At 47.0% G+C, this 24,946-nt stretch overlaps 1 protein-coding gene across 1 annotated transcript in view; it reads right to left on the bottom strand.

Moving 5' to 3' along the window:
• Positions 1–24,946, bottom strand: part of grid1b (glutamate receptor, ionotropic, delta 1b) — a 250,694-nt gene that overhangs the window by 31,735 nt on the left and 194,013 nt on the right. The window contains 3 exon segments of the mRNA XM_023830787.2: positions 12,922–13,041; positions 16,468–16,629; positions 20,582–20,755. Of these exon segments, the coding sequence (XP_023686555.1) occupies positions 12,922–13,041; positions 16,468–16,629; positions 20,582–20,755 (456 nt within the window).

A 24,946-nucleotide genomic window follows, 5' to 3' on the forward strand; every position in this document is an offset into this window, starting at 1 on the left:
ACACAAGGCCATTCATTTGCAAAGAGATACTTGTCAGTTGTCATCTCTGATCTCTCTGGGGCTGCTTCATTATGGAGACCCGCCCGCAGCCCCGCAGGCTGCCGTTTCCCTCAGAGGCGGGGCCGCACGCCGGATGTTGTCAAAACCGAAACTCCTCTGCTTCTCCATTTATCGCCTGTGACCCCGGCTTCAGCTCTGAAGCAGCTAGCGCTTGGGTGAACCGTTCTCCCCAAGTCAGAGAGGAAAACAGCACGACGAAGCTTGTCAACGCAACTGTCCGAGGGCATAGGGAAAAAAAAAGATTTTCTCCTCACCAGGAAAAACGTTTACTTGGACAACGGTCGTCAGAACTGTCCATGCTCCGTGAGCACTCATGTCGTCAACGTGACATGTTCCTGTGGCATGCACGGTCACTTTTACACAGCTGTCCGCCCTTTGACAACAGCATTATCATTCAGGAAGTAGGGCACATTTCCCAGCAGGCTTTGTGAAGCACACCGTAAAATCATGCCCACATTTTATTCCACTGTTCGGGCCGGCCCCACGGAATTAACGCCATGAATTTAAGCAGGATGTCTTTCTGGTGTTAAAAATGATTCAGGAAATATTTTGCCCCTTTGAGGGTCACAAGCTGTCTTTTATAGCAAATGAAGATATTTGGGGGAAAAAAAATGCATGTTCAGTTTTAAGGATTTGGTTGAAACCTTAAATATTACCCTCAGGTTTCAGATGAATATCAAGTCAAGGATTTACTCCATGTTGCCTTTGATGAAATTTTTGAACTTTGAAATTTTGTATTTTGCAAAGGATTTTGACCTTAGTATTCCAGTGTGTTTTTTTTTCTGCTTTCCAACGGGAACAAGATTTTTTTAAATATTTTTTAAATCCAAAGTCGGCGTATTCTGAAAATCTTTCGGATGACTGGCCAGAACTGAGGTCGTTCAGCTTCCCAGAAGAAGATGAAGTGTAGCACCATCTACAACTGAATGCTGAGGAAAAAAAAATCTAAGGGTCAAAAGAAGAATAACAGGGGCGACACTTTCCCAGACACACGTCCAGCCCAGACGCGGCGCGCGGTTCACAAAACGGGCACCACGACTCTGGCAGGAGGTCCCCACGGAGGAGGGCATCATCCCCTGAAGCCTGCTACCTTTGTTTAAACGTATGATGCAATCCTAGGCTATTCATGCCCCGCCGCTGCTACCAAAGTGTGTTCATAGGGCAGCCGTGGGATCCCCTGCCCCAAATTTGCTGCTCCCTGTGAACCGAGGCCCTACCCTCCTCTCACCCCTGGCAGAGTGGCAGGAACAGGGGAGGAAGCTCCATGTAGATGGTGCAGCCGTGCTGAATGGAAGCAACAAGCGGCACGTTGTTCCTGGCTGTTCGGCTCGCACTCTCGCGGACGTGCGGAGGAACGTGACATATCAGCATTCGAGACCGTCCCCTGAGGTCCTGGGGGAGACAAGACCACCAGGGTTTGGACGTAAGGCAGTTCATGAATAATAAAGAGGAGATTTCTACCAGAGCTTTTATGTCCTTGTCAACACAAAAGGCTGCAGATGAATGGTGACGTGGAGCTTTACGACACCTGGAAAGCTGTGCCGGGTGATATAAATTATCAGGGTGGACAAGACCCCAGAGGACATGACGGAAAACGCAGGGGAAGAACTGAGGCTGAGGCAGGCAGTCACTGTAACATGAGGCATTAATACTCTCTGGTTTGTCTGACAAACCAAAAACACTCTTTAACCCTGGGCAGAACAGGCACTGGAAGCCAATTCCCCAAGTCCGTCCTGTGATGATGTGTCACAGAAACAGGGGAGGAACGATGTTCTTTCACAGCGAATGAAAAACTGCCGTGGACACTGTCATTGCATCACTTCCTGAATCTCATAGGAAGTTACTCGGAAGTGGCCAAGACAGGAAATGAAAGACCTCAGCCTCTCCGAGTTGGTCGAAGTGGTTCAGATAGCTCCAGAAGGCCACAAGGCATCCCTTGATGGGAATGGATCAGACTAATGATGGTTGACCCCTTGTCTCCCTTTGGAAAGTGAGGCACTGTTATGCAAACAAAAAAATCAGGACAAAAATGAACATAACCACCTACCACACACTTATATGGGTACATGCTGGGAAAGAATGCAACACTGGAGAGAGAGTGTGAAGCTGTAAATATCCTCTAATACGAACCTTCTGAGTCTGAGTCATTCCTGTCATGTCAATATTCAGAAAAAATTGCTTTGAAAACGAAATCCAAAAATATTCGGTAACACTTTACATTAACTGCCCTCTCATAATGGGTCTATAATGCATTCGTAGAACATTCATAAGCAGCGTGTAAGTGCAGCTTGACATCCTAACATACGTTAACAGCTTGAATGTTCTATTAATGTATAAGGAAGGTGCAGTTAATGTAAAGTGTTACCAAATATCCTGAATACACTTCGCAACACCCCTACAAAGTCACAAATGGTACCTTCTTGTTTTAATGACAAATATGATAATACCCTTTATTTAGAACTCTAAACATGAACCACTCAAGACCCATAAGTCATTACACCTTTTCACATTAAGGCAACACTTAAAATCACATCATCTCTGACTCAGATAAGCGCTATATATTATGAAATTATATAATAAAAATAAAGGACTCTCAAGCAATCACGTTAAAGGAGTAAGAGCGGGATATGAAACCAGCCACCAGCTAAGCTGAGAATTTAACCTTAATTTCCATCATTTCCGGTCTTGATGAAATTACTTTATTTGGATATGGAAATACGGCTCCCATCTAACAGGAATATAAATTACTTTAAGTGGTTCTCTTACGAGCGTAAGGGGCCTGAAACATAGTTGTTGCGTTGCTGAATGGTTACCGCAACGGAGACGGCCAAGTGGCAATTCTGAGAGGTGAGAGCGGCGGATTGGAGTTTATTATGCGGCCAGCTAAAATCACTGACTTGAGGAGTCTACAATAAATTGCAAAGGATTTTGTATTTATAAGCTGTGCGCATCACGGTCCTTAGTCAGTAAGACAGGTGTGTGTGCCAGAACAGAAAGATGGTTTGAGTACTTGACCTATTTGGCATTTCGATACACAGCAACGATAGTGCAGCAAGGTCATTAAACCCGGGCGGTCCGTAGTACGGAACAATCCCGAGGCGTCACTGTAACCTGGAACTCGGTTGCTCCACTGACTTTCATGGCCCTGAATAATTCATATAAAGATTGACCATGATACAAAAAATATGGCGGATATCAAACGGAAAATGAAGGTCACCGCATGGAGAAGATTCCGATTTTTTGTGCCACATTATCGAACATTGAAACCATCATTTCCGGTCCATTCACAAAAAATATATTTATATTATATTTATTATATTATACGATATTAAATATATTATATTGTATTTTATTTATTCATTTTTAGCAAATGATTTGCCTATTTTGCTTTACAAAAACAGGCATTCTCCGAAGGCTTCGTAGGTAACACACTTGTTCCTAGCTTAAACAAGCTGCGATTATTGCTGGCTACAATAATATACGACACTTTGCGCTATATATGATCTTAGCAGGTGCTTGAATCCAAGGGGATTTTGCAGATTTGTACTCATTCACACAGCCGGCCTTTTACCGAAGCGTTTTGGGTTAAGTACCATGCTGACGGGCACAAGGGCAAAGATCTTCTGGGACTTGAACAAGCTGGTAGAAATATTTAATCACTACACCAAATGCAGCCATAGGCCCTTTTTCTATCGTAGTCATTAAAAAGTTAATATTTCACAAAATATTATCATTTATCTTCTATAAACCCGTCATGGTGGTCCTGGAATCGGTCCCGGGATGCACCTGGCTCGAGGCAGGGAGACACCCTGGACTGGATCGGGTTCCATTATAAGATCATTTAAAAAAATTTTAATGGTATTTTTTTTCAGCCTGACGGCCTTATGTGGGACTGATCATCATACAGCAATATTAAAGGTGCTGCCCCCATGATCCTACTCCTTTTTGGTTTTTTTTGTCTGAGCTACTCAGAAATTTGAGGCTAAAAACACATCATCACCCCCCCACGGGTGCCACCAAGGGGTAGCCAAGGGTGGCCTCAGCCCCCCCCCCCCCATGGAATCCTTTGGCTGCCCCGAAATGCAGTTGTAGAGATTTAATTTCAGAAGCGAAACCATCGGAAGCTGAGGTGCAACATCGGACCGCTCACTGTGTAGAGCCTTCCCTCAGTCTGCATGGCTAACTCAATTACGCTGCAGCATTTCAGAGTGACCAGAGTTGTAAAAACTTTAATCCATTGATTTATCCTATAACAACAACAACAACAACAACAATAATAATAATAATATGCCTTGGTGTTTGTGTCACCCCATGAAAATCATTGCCCACCCCTTGGCCACCCTACTGAATAATCCCTGCTGTCACCCCTGCCACTAACTCTTCCTCATGCCCTGGACTGACCCCCCCCCCACCCCCCCGCCCCAAACATACACCATTTTCTGAGAATAAATATAATTTCAATAATAATAATCATAGTCACTCTAATCATCATCACAGCAGGCATGATCATCAGCATACTGTAACAACCATGAATATCTCAGGTTAGGCTAAGCCGTATTTACATGCATGTTTACAATTGACAGACCACAACTCAGTGCACCCAATACCATAAATGGGTCATGTACTTGTTCTGTTCTAAGCCCCCAGCTCATCCATCCATCCATCCATCCATCCAAATAAAAACATAATATTGCTAACTATATATCGTATATAAAGACAGATATCATGGCACTTCCATATTCAACAGCAAATGTGAATAATTCTTCAAAGGTTACACATTTTACAGGTCCGATTGCTAGGCTACAAATTCCATTTAGCTGTAAAATTACACACATTAGTAACTATATCATAGGTGCCGATACCGTTCTTATATTTTTGTTTCACGTCTATTAAAAGTCTGTTTTTATGCAGCTAAAGTTTTCTGGGAGGTAAGCTAAGGGTCAAACCAAAGGCCAAGACAGATTCTTCAGACTTGCTATTCTGAAGTTTGGCGTAAAAAAAAAAGAACAACCTTTTTGCAACTGTCTTAGACAGCGCATTATAAATTAAAATGCTGCTGAGAGACACAACAGGAACCTAACCTGTGCAACACATGAAAAGGTCTGCTTGCACACTCCTGGTTACCATAACAACAGGCAGCCCGCGCTTCGGGGAACGTGTTTGGCCAGATGCGTTTCTGCGGCAGGAAACTGCGGCGCCCGCTTAATGCACATGGGGGCGCCATACCTCGGAAGGGCTCGCACCACGCGGATGGTTGGTAAGAAAGCCTGGTGCATCTGACCACAGACATCCCCGGCATGTTCCATGATGGACCGAAAAAAAAAACCTCCTTGACCTAAACGTCCGATTTGATGGGTGTCAGTGACCTTCCGAGCTACCCGTGGTGAGGGAAGAGTCAGAAAGCACCACTTGTTAGACCAAAATAAAAATAAAAAACATCAGTCGCTCCTTCCCCAGCAGATGAACTCCTCCTGGTCTACAATCTCCAAAGAACAAAAAAAACCCAGGCATAAGCAACATCGTGACGGACTTCACCTCCATCCTGCTCATTCATAAAACAGAGCTAATTAATCATAGAAGAAAACGGACCAATAAAACATCAAACCAGCCCGTCCACTCAATGGGCTATTTACAGACTCTGCCATTCCCTACACATATATCATATGTCTTTGATGGCTGATAACTTCATTAAATATTGAGGATGGCTCTCCTCAAACAAAGTAAGATAGCTCCTGTGCAAAGAAAGTCTACTCTTGGATCCTTGGAGCAAAAAAAAAAAACACGGAGCATAAGCCAAAAACCAGCTACTGCTTGACTTTCTCATTCTCCCGTTATAGTTTATTTTGTACAGAAACGTTGAAAAATGCCACTGAAATAAGCAGACGCATTTCGTTACATTGTTGACAATGTCCTTGTGACGCATGCGGCAGTTTTGAGCATTGTCCCGGTGCTTATTACGGTGTAATCAATGAGCAGATTTGCTCACGAGCAGATCATTAGTGACACCCCGTGTGACAGCGCGGTGGAGGTCACGCCGGTTTGGGAGCGAGCGCTGCTCGCCTAATCAAGGCGTATTAAAGTTGCAGGAATGCTAATCAAAGCGACACTCGTTAGTGACTAACAGCACGCTGCCCACTTCAAAGGCATCCGCCGTGTGACCGGGGACGGCGAGGACTAAGCAGGTCCGGATGCCCAACCCCCAAGGCGCCTCCACAACATTCCTCTCATTAAGAATAAACCGCTTAACGAGCGTTCAAAGGCACGGCTAATCTAGCGGGGAATGCTCTCCTCCATGAACCTTCGGAAGGGGAGGTACCTGCGGAATGTCTCGCGGTGCCACGGGCAGGCATGGAGAGTGCTGCGCAAATTATGGCCGGACATAAAAAGGCATCATTTCCTGAACCATCCAAGCCACCGTTTTAGTCTATATATGGATTGGGGGGGGGGGGGGGTTTCTGGGGGACAAGTCGCATTAAGCTTGTTTTCGCTCTAGGTCGGGAGCATGTCCGGCCATTTTCCCTAGGTGAGCCACGGACAGGCACGGTTCTGAATCAAACCTGCCTGTTGGTTTCTAATTAATGATGAGGAACAGTGACTTAACAGGTCCAAGAGGGTTTGGTTGCCACACGCAGCAGTCGACCAGCAGGGGGAGTCCCGGTCCCGGGGCCTATTCTGAGCGTTCCGACCATGACGGTTCTCTAAGCGGTACCCTGTCTTACACCCCTCCCCCGGTCCCATGCTCCTACCGGCACCACATGTTTTTCGAAGGTGTGTATTACTAGTTATGTGTCTACAGGGGGCGCACCTCACCTTTGATCGGGCCCAACATTTCTGCAGAGCTGGGCTTTGATACAAAGTTGGACAGGTTGCCCAGAGGCACACATGGTCGCCGGCAAGATGCACGCAATGTGTCCTTTTAGGCGTCTCCCCGGCTTCCTGCACACGGTGTGACGTTGATACACATATGCGGCGTTTCAGGGACACTCTTGCCAAAGTCAGAGGCCCTCAGGATTTTCAACCTAACCCATTTTGAGTGTCACCTTTCAGAAGAGTCCCCCTTCCACACAAGGCACATTCTTCATCCACGCTAAGACATGAGAAGGCAGGATGGCGTGGAAAGGTAAACAGAGCGACAGGTGGATGGCGTCGGTGAGCAGGGGGGGGCATGAAGATCGTCGGCTCCCCTTTCCGCCTTTCCGTAACCTTTCCTCTGATTCACCAGCGTCAAACTGTCATTTCTTGACATCTACCCAGGGTTAAGCTTTAAAGCAAAATTTGATCAGAGCAGGGTTTTCTGATGCTCTTATCCAGGAGAAACTTACCAATTTTTATCCATTCATATGTAGAATTCATGTGGTTCACACAACATAGGCATATACATAGGCGGGCAGGGATGCACTTTCAAACGTTGGGAGCAGTGGCTAGTTTTGTTTTTGCAGGCATTTAATCTCTGTATTTATACACTGATTTCCTGCAAGCCTGCTCAGTACAACGGGGGCGGTCCTACTAGGCTCCACCCACAGAACACACAGAACTGGCCCCTCCCCCTTGAGTCCATGGCTAATTCATTCAACCTGCCATTAGTTACAGAGCTATATATACATCGCACACGTGCACTACTGAGTAAAAAAAAAGACTGAAGCAAACAAAGCAGTCAGAACTGTCACCCTGGGGCTTAAAAAAACATTAAATTGATGCAAGTCTCAGGTTTCCTGGACCCCTGAGTATTGTACTGTGTTATTCTGACACATTTTGCGTGAGGCCCTTTGACATAATGGTCCCTGCAGAAACTGGAAATTGGACAGAGATGCTTTTACCCGCATGAGTAATAATAATGAAATAATCGCTTTGCTTATGTGCTCCGAGAAGGAGCGAAAGGTTTCCTCCGAGCCCTGTTTGTTTAGACGATCCCAGGGGAGAGCGGAAGATAGCAAGGGAGGGAAAAAGGAAAGGATGGGAATCTCACTGACGACGTAGCTGTGCTACCTGGGGCTCAATCGCATGACTAATAAAACAACAAATTAAATAGAAAGAACAAGTAAGTCACGAAGACATCAGGGAAAAGGTTTTTTTCTTAAGAAATTACCATAAATATTTTTCCCAAAGTCAAATATAAGGCATGTAATTGAATTAATGAAAGAGAAATCCCAGTATCCAAGAAAAAATACTGATATACAAATGAAATCCTCCACTATTCTCAGTCAATAACGTGCATAAATGAACCAGCATGTAGATAACTGCCCTAGAGAATCATAACAATATCAAATTGTTTGCTCTGTAAGGATGACCGGCATTAGCACCGCTTTCCCATCTCGCTCTTATTCTTGGGTGTGTTTTTAGAAAACACAGGCACCAGAAAACCATGGCATTTTTCAATAGCGCCACCCAGGGGTGGGGAGGTGTAAGTCAGTTCATTTATGTTGCCGGAAAAACGCCACTGAGCCAAACAGCATATGGGGACCAGTCACTGCTACAGGATCCTCCAGGGGACACCTCAGCTGTCCGTGCTGGTTGAGCAGGACGTTTGACAGGTGCCCCCCCCCCCCCCCCCCCCCGGTACGAGGCTCTGCAGATGGCTCTTATAGAAAGAAAGAAAGCTGTCGTTTCTTCATTCCTCACTGGGCAGATGCATTCATTTTTCCTTGATATAACTCTTTTCCAGTGATTAAGTAAGTATCCGGAATCGAGTCGCGTTCCACATACCCAACTAGATCCTCCGCCCACTCCGGAATCATCTGGAAGCATTCTGGCAGCACCTCCTGTCAGAAGTACGTGAATAAAGAGTCTCTCTTCCCAACTTCTATGAACTGTTTGCCTTTTAATTTCTCATCGTTGGTATAATCTGGCACAGAACTATGTGGCGCCTCGATTGAGGGGCGTCGTTTAACATTTCGGCTTGGTCCCGCCTCGGAGACGCAACAGAGCAGCACGAAAATACACACAGAAACCGCGGCGAATAAAACTAAATCGATATTAGTGGAGAGGCACTTACTGGCATGGGCTTTTTTGAAAAGGGGGGGCATGCATAATGCATGGCCAGGGTTCGTTCTGGCTGTCATGGCGCACTTTTTTATCTCGGGTTTGTGCTTTAATCATGGGTGGGGATTCTCACGATAATGCCCACGGCTAATATGCGGGACACTCCACATAAATGCCCCCTCTACCCTCTCGTCCAGAGGGCACAGGAGCCTACCATCAGCATTCGCGGCCAGCGCTGACAAGGCCGAAACCTCGATCCTGTGTAACATCTCACCTTGAGCTCAAAGCATTAGCGCCCCCCGCAGGCTAATGAATAACCCAAGGCAGCCCGCCTTCAATCTCCCGAGAAGTCTCGTTTGGATCCTGCCTGTCATTATGAGCCCTCGCTCATAAAAAAAATAAAAAATTATGAGCCCTCGCCTTTATCACTCTGTTAGACAAGAAGTAACTGCCCCCCCCCAGCTCGCTGCCACCCAGTTGAGATTTAATCAGCACCAAGAAGCTGGGAGGAGCCCATAAAGGCCCGTCAGGCCCCAGCGTCGCCCTCTCAAGCTCTGACAGCCAAATCAGCATCCCAGCGGTTTCCTTTAAGGTCCTCTAGTGAGAAGGAGAGAAAGCGGAAAGTGGATCCAAAATCTCAATGGGGGCCAGACTTACACCGAGAACAAAGAGGAGGGTTTAATGTGCTGGTTCACAGCGTGTGGCTGGGGCGACTTCACCAGTGCACAGGCTGGAGACGCCGCGCTCTGGATCTTCACAGAGACACCGTAAGGTGGAACAAAGCTGTGATGTCACTTCCTTTGCTCTAAATCTAATAGCACCGACATCCCCTTTACGTAAGCTCCCTGTTTGTGCGGTGTGGGAACGAGCAGGATCGCAGGCCAAGGCTGTAACAGAGACTTGGGTAAAGGTACACCGCATAACGGCTGAATGTGTGCGGCTGGAGATTTACCCAGAATGCAATGCATCTGCTCCAAGAATGATAGCCAACCAGCTTGCGAACCTCTGTTTCAAGTCACTGGGGTAGGAGCCACATGCCCAGCACCTGCTGTGGTGTCCAGGTCATGCCATTTGCTCCTTCGGCGGCGCGGGCGGAGGCCGCGGCCGTGGTAATAATGAACAACAGCGGCGTTGAGTGCATCTGACATGCCATTAGCTGTCCTTCCCTTTCATTGCATTTAATAAATGCACTCGGCGTGAGGCCCCCAGCTTCGTCTCGCGCGTACAGCGAAAATGACCACAGGCCCACGGCCCCTAATGCTCATAATGTGATAAATTGGCTTCATAATTCAAGTTGGGATGCGCGGTGATTAAATGTTCATTACGGTACCGCCTCGTCCGCGTCCCGCCTCTTCGCGGACTGCATCGCCTCCCTGTTTTCCATCACGGTGATGGCCGAGCCGGAACAGATAGGCTGGGCACCACGGGAAACAAAAGAGGGGGAAAAAAACACCGGCCGATAGAGACGACGTCAGACAGCATAGAGCTGGCAGAGTGGCTTCCTACAGAGAGAGACTCACCTGCACAGCAGACAGTTGCACTTTTTTTCATTTTTGAGGGAATTTTCTAACACTCCTGAGGAGGTTTTCAAAAAAAAAAAGAAAAAACAGACCGACACCTGTGCTGGACCTTCTCTGTGCTTTCGGTTCCAGATGAAAGCAATTCCTACAGGACTTCCCTCCCAGGAAACCAGCCGCCCACAGAACATGTCTGCAGCTCTCGGCGATCTGCGTTACGCATTACCATCGCGGTTCCCCTGCACCATCGATTTCAAACCGAACTCCACGTTCTACTGGCACTTCTGGCACGCTCAGAACAGAACCGCTCGCAAGGGATCGGACCAACTGCGCGCGTCACATTGAGCAATATCGGGGCAGTCTCTGATTAGGATTCCATTGTGACGATGACATCAGAAGTACAGCCACCATTACAAGAACTCAAACAAAAATACAGACAAAAACGCTAATAGATATTAAATAAAACTAGACAAAAAAACATACAATCGGCTGATCAGATTTACAGAATATACTTAATATATTCAAAATCTGCATTATTAATGTTCTACTACATCTAATACATATAATGGCCATAAACATTCGATTGTATTATTTAAACAGGTATCCAAACAGATCCAACCACCCATTTAAAAATTGTATGAAATCAATTATTAATTCACATTCATGGCACTTTGTGCTTCCATGATGCTTGAGTGGAAATTAAATTACTTAGAGACACAAGGAGATATAGGACTTAAAATGCTTAAAAGATTATGCCACATATTATGAGTTGTTAATAAATTATGCAAACTTTATATTACGCTGTGGGTACTCAAGTGATCTAAATCACACCTGGATTTCCCTGGCTGCCTTTGGGATACTGCAGGTACAGAGTAATCCACATCACACCTGTCTGTGGTATCTTTCTGGTATCTAGGCCCGCATCTCACGCGCCATATGAGATAAATGCCGTAATTATAGGTACAGGCACCCTTTTGCCCTCTTATTTCCTAGCGTATCGTAAACCAACATTGAGGAGCACGCCGGATGAGGGTCGACTGGCAGCAGTCAAAATTATAGCTGAAATCAGAGACATGACAGCAGATAATTAGTTTTCAACGGCTGCTTTTGAGGGGGTGGAACTGAGGGGAGGAAAACTAAGAATATGTGAGAAAAAACCTTGGTATTAACGTGCAAGCAAAGCGACAGTGATGCTCTCATTTTCACAATAACAAAGGGATCTCTCTAGAGCCAAACGCCATTAAGGTATCTACATATTAACTAAAAAAACACCTGAATAAGGGCTTCCATTTGTATTTTCAAGGTATTGACAGGCATTATATAAATATTAAAATTTACACCTGATGCAGTCACACAGTGAGAGCTCGGTCACACTTGTGGCTGCGTTAACTTCACATTCATGCATTATAAGAAAATGTTTTTTAATGAGAGCTGTGTTTTCCTTGGCAGACCAACGCATACATCTGATAACTAGTGAGTAATAGAGTTTAAAGATTATTTCTATCAACACATAGTCAGACGTGTGAAAGACTTCCTGAAATACACATCACGTTTGAGTTACTGCAGCTTAATGAGGCATGTAAATAAACGGTTTGTGGAGTGATTTTACTGCTGGGCCCTTGAGCAAGGCCCTTTACCTCCAACTGAAGATTAAATTCCTTTTTTTTTTTTGCTTTGTCATATGTTACAACACTGGGAACAAAACTTACTCAGATAGTCCAATGAAGAACTTGCATCAAATACCCAAAACTCATTAAAATCCACAGAACATATTCCACGGACTGAGTGAGGTTCATAAATTTGCTCTTCAACAGTTCCAGGGACTGGCTGTCCCTGCACCCGCGGTTGTACGTCACTTTGGATAAAGGCATATGCTAAATAGTCAAAGGTAAATCTAACTAATTAAGGATAATGGTGCTTCATGCCTAGCCAGTAAAGTAAGTAGTCAACGAGTTCATTCAAACTGTCAGAGCCTCGTAAACAAAACTGTATCTCACAACAACCAAAGCAAAGAGACTCTAAAGTGTCAGAAACTGACCACCAGCACAAACTTGCTGGTAATGGTGGGTGGTAAAGGTTAATCTGCCCATATACCTTGGAGTCTCCTGCACCACCAGGTACCTCCTATCACTGCCAGATCCACCACCTATTATTCCCAGCTCTCTGACAAAATTACTTCAAATGGGCCCCCATGATATTCTCTCTTCACCCCCTCCCGGCCCAGGCTCAGGGTCAGGGCAACTTTCCCAATTGTCCTCCCAAGATGGCGGGCCTGAAAAGCCCTCCCCCAGAATGTAAGGAATGATGAGCATAGCAACAGGGACACTGAACGATTATGGCATCACATTCGGGAAAACAAGCTCACCCGCTTCACGTCCTTTCCAAACGTCTCGCTGTAGCTCGTGCCCAGGATCTCAAACTGGACGTGCGAGTTGGAGCCGCTGTCACGGAAGTCCATGACGCCGGTGAGTCCGGTGATGCGTCCCTGTGTGGAGGATAAATGACGTGACGTCGGAGCTGCCTGAATCGGACAGCATAACGAGCCGAAGATAGGAGATGGGGACAAAGATGTAACAATGGGTACATGCAGCATGGGATTGACTTGGATATAAACACTGACAATTAACATTTACTATGCTCTCATCCTCACTGCATATAAAATCACAGACAGATGTGTGTGTCTGTGTCCCTAAGCATGCAGATCAGCACCATAGACAGCGGCACGGTCTGGGATAGGACCAGAACTTAGTGCCATGAACATCGAGCCAGGATGGGGGCATGGAAGGGATGAGATGGCATCAGGCGTGGTATCACCTGGGATAGAATCAGGCGTGGTATCACCTGGGATAGAATCAGGTATGGTATCACCTGTGACAGAATCAGGCGTGGTATCACCTGTGATAGAATCAGGCGTGGTATCACCTGGGATAGAATCAGGCGTGGTATCACCTGTGACAGAATCAGGCGTGGTATCACCTGGGATAGAATCAGGCGTGGTATCACCTGGGATAGAATCAGGCGTGGTATCACCTGGGATAGAATCAGGCGTGGTATCACCTGTGATAGAATCAGGCGTGGTATCACCTGGGATAGAATCAGGCGTGGTATCACCTGGGATAGAATCAGGCGTGGTATCACCTGGGATAGAATCAGGCGTGGTATCACCTGGGATAGAATCAGGCGTGGTATCACCTGTGACAGAATCAGGCGTGGTATCACCTGGGATAGAATCAGGCGTGGTATCACCTGGGATAGAATCAGGCGTGGTATCACCTGGGATAGAATCAGGCGTGGTATCACCTGTGATAGAATCAGGCGTGGTATCACCTGGGATAGAATCAGGCGTGGTATCACCTGGGATAGAATCAGGCGTGGTATCACCTGTGATAGAATCAGGCGTGGTATCACCTGGGATAGAATCAGGCGTGGTATCACCTGGGATAGAATCAGGCGTGATATCACCTGGGATAGAATCAGGCGTGGTATCACCTGGGATAGAATCAGGCGTGGTATCACCTGGGATAGAATCAGGCGTGGTATCACCTGGGATAGAATCAGGCGTGGTATCACCTGGGATAGAATCAGGCGTGGTATCACCTGGGATAGAATCAGGCGTGGTATCACCTGGGATAGAATCAGGCGTGGTATCACCTGGGATAGAATCAGGCGTGGTATCACCTGGGATGGTATCATAAAATAACTGCAATAGGAGCCCAACTCAGCACCACGGACAGCGTAACAGGTCGGAGTGATGGCTGAACTCTGTGTTAGACTCGGCACCACGGGCAGTGTGACAGCGGCACTCAGTCAGATTCGGCACCACGGACGGTGTCTCTAGAGAGAGTCAAACTCAGCAGTATGGATAGGGCTGCGGGAGGGTGGTGATTTCAGCACCACAGACAGGGCCATGGGGGGGGGGGATTTCAGCACCACAGACAGGGCCATGGGGGGGGGGATTTCAGCACCACAGACAGGGCCATAGAGGATGGATTTCAGCACTACAGACTGGGTCATTGTGGGGGGGGGGGGTGGGGGGGGGTTCAGCACCACAGACAGGGCCATGGGGGGGGGGGGATTTCAGCACCACAGACAGGGCCATAGAGGATTGATTTCAGCACCACAGGCAGGGCCATGGGGGGGGGGGGGGATTTCAGCACCACAGACAGGGCCATAGAGGATGGATTTCAGCACTACAGACTGGGTCATTGTGGGGGGGGGGGGGGGTTCAGCACCACAGACAGGGCCATAGAGGATGGATTTCAGCACTACAGACTGGGTCATTGTGGGGGGGGGAGGGGGTTCAATGCCACAGACAGCGTGCCAGCAGGGCTCCAGTGGGACTCTGTCTTCCTACCACTTCGTACCTGCCCCCCAGGCACAGGCTGACCTGTACACCTCCTCCCAGCCGTGTCACCCAGGGACGCCATGCAGGAGCCACTTCCCACCCAGGAGCGACTCCCCGGCTCAAAACACAGACGCCTCACATGACCGCCTTAGGTGTCCTCCACGCCACACTGTGGTTGTACAGGGAACGCACGGCAGCCTGTAGTTTAGACTGCCGCCCTGCAGGCTCTCACTGGCATAGCGCCTTGTCAGCATAAACAGTAATGCGATTTCACAGCCGTGACCTCACTCCGTAACTCTTTGCGAAAACACAGAAACATCTGCCTGATTTTCGGGCCAGATACCAGCAACCTCGCAGCAAGATAACGAGCATGAGTGCACAAGAAAATTACAATGACACACAGAGATAAAATGCAAGGGACACATTCCCCGTCCTCGAGGTTCTGGCAAAACTCTCTAGCTACATGTGTCTGCCATCTCTGGTGTGTCCACCTCCTTCCCGCCTGCTTAGGGCCTACATCTGGCTTCTCCCCCCCCCCCCCCACGAAAGGCTGCGAAAAAGTCAGCTGTCACTCAATCACTGCAAGTCTGACAAATTCCCAACCGGGGAACCGAGCAAAGCCTCCAGTGCCACTTCAGCACTGCAGGTCAGCCGTAAAAACAAGAGCGAGAGGATGGGAGTGGAACAGAAACAGCAACGAGCGTAACTGCCTGGTTTTTACAGTAATAGCACAAATGACAAGGACACCAGTGGGTTACACTGGAATAAAATAGCAAAGAGCCTCACTCTTCTCATTCCTGAGGTCTGAATAGCAGCCACTACACAGCTAAGTATAGAACCTGAAAGATGACATGCATGTGCAGTGTCAGTCCAGGAAACGCCCAGGCCATGCCTGTCCATCCAGGCAGCGTTTGGAAGGAGGGTGAGCTGAAGGACCAGATGGAAGTCCAGTCCATGCGCACACGCAGCTCCAACATCATAATGAAGAAGCGTAAGGCATTTACGTCATACGGGCCCATCTTCACACTGTCAATGTGCACCAGGCTACCTGACATGTTGATCCCACAGGCAAAAGTGAAAAACGCAAACTGGCATGTCAAACATAAACTGCTGGAAACGCTTAAAACAGTTTTATAGTAGTTCATATTTGAACCGAAGAGCAACTTTCCAAAACTCACTCACTCCACTCTTCTTAAGCTAATCCAATGAAGCACTTAAGTTACATTTCCAACACTCACTAAGCCCACAGAATGTTCTCAAAAACGTATGCTGTAGACCGAGTGAGATTCGGAAATTCGCTCTTCAGTTGCGGGTGCAGTGGGGGCAGTCCCCCGAAAGGACATGCCTCTCAGCACCGGAAAATGGGCAGTCAGTGGGGAATCCATGCAGACACGGGGAAAAACACACACAGTCTGCACGCTGACTGAGCCGCCCAAATAAGGCATTCTGCCGTGGTGAAAGACAGACATGCACAGTAAGCGGAGGGAGGAGTAAATGAGGCGTTAGAACATCTGGCCCATATGAAGAAGCAGCATGCAGAAGAGGAGAGCGCCTCCCCCCCCCCACCTTCTGAATGGTCTCCAGCATGGACCAGCCCCCGTTCCACGGCTTGGTGGACTTCCTGATGCAGTTCAGGCTGGCCATGCTGTGCCACTTCCTGTCCTCTAACTTCCTGTAGAAGGCGTTGGCCAGCATCAGCACGCTGTCATACAGGTACAGGTTGGAGACCTAAACAGGCATGAAGAGGGAATCAAGTTAGACAGCAGAACCCGGGGGCTGGAAACGCAGCCTGGCGGGAAATCAGAACTAAATAAAAGGTGCAAACAGCAGCTCAAAAAGAATCGGCACCCTGTATGAATGTATATAGAAATACATCTAAGGTATCCATCCATCCATCCACCCAAATCCATTTATCCCTCCAACATTCATCCATCCATCCATCCAACAATCATCCATCCATCCATCCATCCATCAGTCATCCATCCATCCATCCAAATCCATTTATCCCTCCAACATTCATCCATCCATCCATCCATCCAACAATCATCCATCCATCCATCCATCCATCCATCAGTCATCCATCCATCCATCCATCCATCCATCCAACAATCATCCATCCATCCATCCAACAGTCATCCATCCATCCATCCAACAATCATCCATCCATCCTTGAACCATCCTCTAATTGCTCACTCTGGTCAAGGATTCAGGAGGGCATGTATATGGGAGGGGAGGGGGGGGGGGGGGCGGGGGCTCCAGGATGGTGATACCAAAAGGACGTCACATTCGTGCCATGAAAAAGCTGGATACGAAGCCCATTTGGTATTAAACTTCACATAAACAGTGACAGCGCAGGGTCATAAAGACGGCAGGCAGCGGCTCAGTCAGTACACCGCTGTCAGCCAAGTGAAGACGGGGTCCTGGCCCGTCCAAGCAACACGCACGTGCACACACACTCACCAGGGCTTCCCTCAGCCAATCAGCACCCGGCACACGAAGACAGATCGCTAAAGTTCAGCCAAAGCACTGCAGTACGAGAACCGAGGCGGGGTAACATGGGAGAGATTTACAGCACGGGATCCAGTCAGTGCCACCAGTAAATCTGCCACTGTTAAGGAGGGTTTTACACGAGGATAAAACACGGCACACTTACAATCTCCATTTATAACACTAAGCACAGAGTACATATCACTGCATGGGCTGCCTGTTATATGGTAAATGCAATCAGTGTGTAAGTAAAGATGACGGAGGTAAACACTTCCGACTCGATCCGTCCATGTTACAGGACTGCTTATCCGATACGTATGTTTCAGCTGAGACTTTTTTCCAAAAAGACGTAGATCTTTTTTTCTTGAGAAAGCAGGATGAGAGAATCTCTGGAGCAAAGATTACAGGCTGTATTAGGGGTACAAAGGTGAAATCACCCAGGCAACCCTGGGATTTGAACCAATGACCTGCTACACTGCACATCAACACAGAACCAGCAGACACCCCCTGTGTAATATCTCTGAATATAACATTTAATGACTAAACTTGCATTACAGTAATTCCAAAGTAATGGAACCTCATCCCTTAAAGAAGAACCATGTTACCAGGTAAGTAAAAACCATCTCATTTTTGTTTTTTGTTTTGCCTTTTTGCAAGTTCTTACAGTACCTGTAACTAGTTAGCAGGAAGTGCGTGCATAACAATAGTGTGTTATGGAGGATGTGATAGTTGCAAGCCAAACATATTTTTAACGTACTATTATGCTAATCTGCAACACCAGCTTTACCAGAAATTAGACCATGGCAAAAAAAACTAACACTTTACTTGACGGGACACAAATACAAATCATGAACAAATTTAGTCACTACTTGAGATAAAAGATACATCATGATTCATTAATGATGAACAAACATGAGATCAGCATTTCACTTGTGTTATTCATGATTTGTTCCTTCAGTAATTAACAAAGGTTTACAGAATTAGATATAGTAACAAATATGGTAACTGCTTGGGATAAAAATTGCATTGCAATTCATTAATGATGAACAAATATGTGATTAATGTAACTAGGACTTAGTCTGTGGTTAATTAATATATAAGTAATAGCATAATACTATATTATTTGTGCCCCGTCAAGTAAAGTGTTACCAGACAGAAACACAATAAACACAATTACTATTAAAAAAACACACCAATAGGACGAGGAAATAAACGATAAGGCTGGAAAGGTACATTAGGTAGCTTTTCAGTTAGGCTGAGATTAAACACGCACACAGAAAGGCTAAAATTTTCCAGCAGTATGTGGATCAGCGATGTTTCCGTGAAGGCCCCTGTGGTGGGTGCTGCTGTGTACCCGGTAAGCAGCGGGCAGCATGCTAAGACATCACAGCTGCATCCAAAACAAACCGGCGAACAAGCCTCTGCATTAATAAGACTTCATCACCTCGCTCGCAGGGGATAAAAACAGAAGAACATGCAGAAAATGCTACTTCCCTGGCAGCCTACTTGTAAACACTCCGTGCGAAGATGTCGCTAATCCTCTGTAACTCTTTATTTGGACATTCGGAAAGGGCAAACAAGCATTGGTGTCTCGAAAATGATGGTCTGATTCATCTCATTTTGCAGTCCTGGGCTTCCATGACAAAGTATAATGATGTGGTTCTTTACAGAAGCTTTTAATGAGCAACATCAGTAACTGTGAAGAACATGGAACTTTGTAACAGTAAATCCTCTATGAGGTCCTACAACGTATGTCCTAGATAAACGACATTTATATGGAATTTATATAAACGACACGGTATATGGAATTTTCACGGCATTGAGTTGCGAAAGCAACTCTGTGCTGTGGAATTTTGAAATATTAGTGGTAAAATTAACTGAGCAAATTATTTTGTTGCTAATATTTTGAAATGCTGCAGAATACCCAAAAGACCGTGGTATACGTTATTACCATAATCCCTCCTTAGTGTAATTGTATGGAAGTACAGCTGGCCTATTTTACTAAAAAGTGAGCTGAGCAGCTGGGACAGGCAGTGGGCCTGCCGTAGGGCTGAGGGGCGGGTCTTATTGCTGACGCCGCGACTTGGGGACTGGGGCAGCTCTTATCGATAAAGTTTCACGTACTGGTTCTATATCTTCCAACCTGATGGTTTCCCACGGCAACAAGAGGGAAGTAAATTTGCCCACGAAAGAATGAGGTGTCAGTTTGCTTATTTTGTCAACAAAAATATACATTTGGGTTTGCATTGGGGTGTCTTGGAGGTGATTGGACATCAAAGACCAGTTATCTGCCCTTTGCATAAATTATTGCAAGGATCTTCATGAAGCTGAAACATCTGCTCCCAACAAAGGGTGCAGCTGGGGGGGGCTCTCAGAAACGTCGGCATGGTCTGTGTGCAGGGGGGGGGGTTTGAGGTGGGGTAGGGGTTTGGTGACGAAGGGTAAAGTTATTGACCCGGGGGGGGGCGCGTCAATGGTAGATGCTGATCTAAGGGTTGGGGAGGGAACGTTTGGGGGCTGGGGGGGTGCCAGACTGGGCAGACTAGGCAAGTATACTAATCATGTTAGTTTTTTTTGTCTTTGCGTGATTATTTTTGGGGTGGGGGGGTACTTGTTTTCTTTTCAGATGTGAATATATCTTTGAGTACTGTGATCTTTCAGTGTGTAGCTGAAGACATTTTTAAGTCTGGTTGAAGGAGTTGCCCAAATATACTTTGCCTAAATTTGAAATAAATTGAATGATCTAATTACAAATAGCTAATTCTTTGTCACCCTTCTCTATTGGTTTAAACTCAATTAATGTATCTCATGTCTGAGGCTTCACACACAGTTTAAAGCTACTTTGATATGTTAATTGTCAGTAATATTATCGCTGCTAAGAATTCATGTTAACATTAATGATTAGCATTCCTCTCTGAGAGCTGTAATTAGGCAGGGTGGCCGACGCCTGACCTAAGCAGGAACCGTGCTGGTCATCTCCTGGGATGTGTGAAATCAGGGGTCTTGCGAGTGATGTCATAATAGCTTGCGATTGTCTGCCTCAGTCTAGGTGGCTGCAGCGTCTCCGGAGGCACCATCTCAGAAGCAGAAGAGCTACCTCTCAAGTCTATGCAACAGAGACCTGCAGCGGTGGTGGTCTGTAACCAAACAGCATGAATCTTGGAGGGGGGAGGGGGAGGAGCATCTCACTGACCTCCAGGGATTGGAGGTAGCCCTCCTGGGGATCGCACAGCAGCGAGGAGATGCGGTGGTTGTTTCTCATGCATCGGGCATTGCTGTCCTTCCACAGCGGGAAGATCTGGCGGATGACCGTCAACCGCCCCAGAGCACTGTGTGCCAGTTCCAGGATCTCTGCATCGCTGATCTCCTGCCGAGAAAGGGAGAGAGAGTGTGAGATGGGGAGAGGGGTAGAGAAGTGTTGGGGGAGGGGGCCACAGGGAGTCAAAAGGAAACAGTTGTGGAATTCTGGATGAGGTCGCCGTCCCAACTGCGTTAATGCCTCTGGGTGTTGGAGAATGATGTAAAACCAGATCAGAACAGTGGAGTATTGCGTCTGGCTTAGGAGCAACAACACATGTGACCAGCAACAGGAGACCTGGTGGAGTCGAGGGCCAAAACCGCGACGATGACACCCGCCCAAACACAGCAATCAACTGACCTTCCTGTAAGTCTAGCTTGATCATGCAGCTGATGCAGGCAAGCGGTCAAAGACCAGTCTCTGCGGGGGGGGGGGGGGGGGGGGCACTTCAGTATGTCACATGATCAAGGTGCTTGCCTCACGTACTGGCCAGGTGGTATGAAACAAGACACTCAGCTCGACTCAACCAGAAGGCTGGGCTTTTACATAAAACTGCTGCATGTAGCAAGTGTGTACTTACCAAGTGTGTACTTACCAAGGGTGTACTTACCAAGTGTGTACTTACCAAGTATGTACTTACCAAGGGTGTACCTGATGGAGTACTAAAGCAATAGCAAGGGCTAACTAAGTTGCATTTTTAATATCACCAATATAAATTGGTATTCACAGTAGAAAGACATGAAAACATCTTCACGATAAACACTCCACATCGCCCCCACCAGGAGGGGAGCCCTCCAGCCCCACGAGCTTCTCCCGGCACGTGTGCTGGGGGGGGGGGGGGGGGGGTCAGCGCACCTTCGGGCCTCCCCCATCTTTTCGGTGCGCGGCTTCCTTCGGAAAGTGCAGCCGGTCGCTCTTTTCTGAGGCGCAGAGTCGGTGATGCGAACCTGACTGCGAGCGGCTGAAAGGTTTACCGCAGCGCTAATGCGCTTACAAAATGGCCGACACAAAAAGGACAGCAAAACGGGAGGGGGGGAGGTGAAAGCTGTGCAGTTGCGGCGAGGCTGTTATACACTCTCATTTTGTTCATTAAGCTGCGGCTCGCATTCAGGCCGACCTACTTGGCCGTGAAGGCAGCACAAACAAAAAGCAGAAATAGGAATACAGAGTTGGACCCCCATGTCGGTGCATGGAAGTGCATTACAATATTGTTACCTCAACGGGAACAAACAGCATAAAGAACATTTGATAAAGACTGAGCCCCCAGCACGGCACAGGCCGAGCCCAGGACTCTCCTCTTTCTCGCGGGTCAGCGCTTGGATAAACACAGAGGTAACTCGGTCCAATTGGACGGCAGCTACCTGAATGCACACAAACGGACCAATAAACACACAGCTTGCAGCCTTGGGGTAGGAATCTCCAGTTTGACACTGGGCCTTCGCAGACTCGCCCAATCACTAGCTTGGGAAAATGCCAGGCATTCCGATTATTTATTTTTTTTGGTTATGGTAAAAAAGTGGCTACCCAGCCAAAAATAAAATAAAAATGAAGACAGGCTCTTAAATCAAAAAAACACCCCCTACCCCCCACAGAGAAGCCTGTGGGTCGTCTAACGACTGGAGTCGGGGCCATTTACCACTATAAAGTTTTAATCCGCGGTTTGTAAGGCCGAGGTTCATACTTTGATGTGGGCAATTAAAATAGCAAATGACTTTGATGCTCCGGAACTCTGAGGCCTGCCTTGTTGCCGCGGCGATGTCACTGGGGCGATGCCAGCGGGTCTGAAGAGCTTTAAGAGGCACGCCGGCGCACAGCTCAAATCTCTAAGAGAATTTGGAGAGGGATGTCGGTCACCCTGCCAGAACAGGATCTATAGAGAATCTGTTCACCATCTGATACCGTTCAGGGGCTATGTCAAGAGGAGGGGGGTGCATGTTAAGAGGAGGGGGTGCATGTTAAGAGGAGGGGGGTGCATGTTAAGAGGAGGGGGTGCATGTTAAGAGGAGGGGGGTGCATGTCAGGTGGAGGGGGGTGCATATCAAAGGGAGGGGGTGCATATCAAGCTAAATAATTAAAATTTAATAGTATTACGAAGTACTGTACCTTCGTAAATGTGTCTTAGCTGCTTCCATACCCTTTTGAGCCAGAGATCCATAAAGCTAACTACCATGAAACTCTTGCCAGGCGTGGTAGAGCTCAGCAACAACGTGCAGGAGTGTAAGCTAGCCTCACAAGGAGAATCATCAGGGCAAATAAAAAGCGACAGGTCTGAAAGTCTGCTCGCCGACTGCAGAGAACATGAGACAGACAGCCTGATCACATGACACATCCCAGAATCAGCGGCTGTCAGCTCGGGGGTGTAGAAGGGGAGGGGGGTGAAATATCCAGAAGACTGTTGCTAAAATGAGTACTCCCACAGATTTGGGATTCATTTATTAGCGAAGGAGCAGGGAAGTGGATGCTGTCGTTCACCGTAGCATATTTTTTTTGGCAAATCATTTTGTTTTTATATTTAGACGCATGAGACAGCGCAAATAACGACCCTTTTAAAACACATGATCCCGCCTCGGTAGTTTGAAACGTATGATCTCGTCACGCGCATTTAAGACACTCGCTCATATCCGGCGCATGCGACCGCGGGTAAGTCTTACTTTATTTCCTTCATCCATTTTCGATAAGTGCTTATCTGGTGGGCTTGAAGTCTTCCCCAGAAAGCCCAGGGCATTATGGGAGACACACTGGATGGGAGACCAGTTCATCACAGGGCATATTTGCATTCAGCCAAATAAGACCTAATGAAGTCGTACAGTAGACATACCGGCTATTCAGCGGAGGAGCTAATCAATATCTCAAACATGATGAGGAATGAAGGCATGCATTTGCACGAGCGTTAAAACTCATACACCATTGATTAACACCTGCCAGGGGATCTCTGGCTTCGTGTTTTCTCGATATTTCCCATCTTGTTCAGTAACTCCACACCCCAGGCATAACGGGTGACCCTACGTAGCATCGACCTCCACCTGACGTTAACGTTTCCCAGTTATACCGTAAGGCATCGCTACAGCAATCGCCTCCCTCTGCCCCCTAATTACAAGCGTTACATAACCGCCGACAGCAAATCATACAGCCGTCCTCGCCCGAGTCCAGGTTACAATCACTTGAGACTCGCTAAGGACAATGTGGCGTTGTCAAACCACTGAACTGTGTATCTTTGGACCATGGGAGGGATTCAGAGGAGCCAAAACAATGAATGATGCTATAAAAAAAAAAACAATAAAGCATTTATTTTTAAACATGCAAGCTCAACAGTAATTGGCGGTGTCTGCTATGAAATCAGCATTGCTGCTCTTGCTCTGCCCCCTGGAATTCAGTTGGTGGTAGGCGGTTTAAAAAGTCCATTTTACATTTTTTTAGTTTATCTAAATGAACGGATGGCATTGTTTATACGTGTGCTACTCTCACTTACAGGAAAAAAGCTTGCTGAATTTTTCGCCGGGGGGGGGGGACTCACGTACTGGGTTTGACTAAAGCCACCTTATGACCGACATGCTACAGGAACAAAAATAGTGTTCATCCTGATTCCGTCAAATAACGTTAATAAGGTGGATAACTTATAGGGAAAAAATAGCTTTAAATCCAGCAGAGGGGTATGATGAGGTGAGTTTATTTTTACACTCCCCCCTCCCTCAGAGCGACATGTAAAACGTGTCGGTTTTTCTGTTAGCAGGCAGGACGCCCCGCGTTGCCGATCCCTGAAAGTTCACCGGAAGGTTCCCTGTCGGAAAGTCACTCTAAGCTGGGACTTTAAGAGGCACAGAATTTCAGCTGCTCTCTCTGCTCGTCCCTCATAATCGAAACCAACAGTAAAGGGAGAAACGTAACACGAGCGAATGTTCATTATTTGGGGTTCAATGAAACGGGACGCACATCAACGCAGGTTTGGATTGTTTACACTGGTCCAAAAACACTGAGCCGATTGTTATTTTTTTGCCAGTAATGAGTATGAAACTGCCTTTTCACTCAGGAAAAGTAGGAATCTGATTCATTTTTAAAAGGTGAAGGGGGCAAAAAACAGGAAACGCAGCAGATTCCCAGTTTATTGCCCCTCTGCCGTGTGAATTATTTGGTTGGCCGGAGTGTATATTGGGGCGGGGCCACAGAGGCACCCGCCCCAGCTGACAGCTGATTGGTGGCCTCCCCTGTTACTCACCGCTTCCAAATATATTATTGGTTAATGATAAGGTTGGCCCATCTGAA

This window comes from Paramormyrops kingsleyae, chromosome 20 (assembly GCF_048594095.1).
Source record: "Paramormyrops kingsleyae isolate MSU_618 chromosome 20, PKINGS_0.4, whole genome shotgun sequence".
Taxonomy (NCBI): Eukaryota; Metazoa; Chordata; class Actinopteri; order Osteoglossiformes; family Mormyridae; genus Paramormyrops; species Paramormyrops kingsleyae.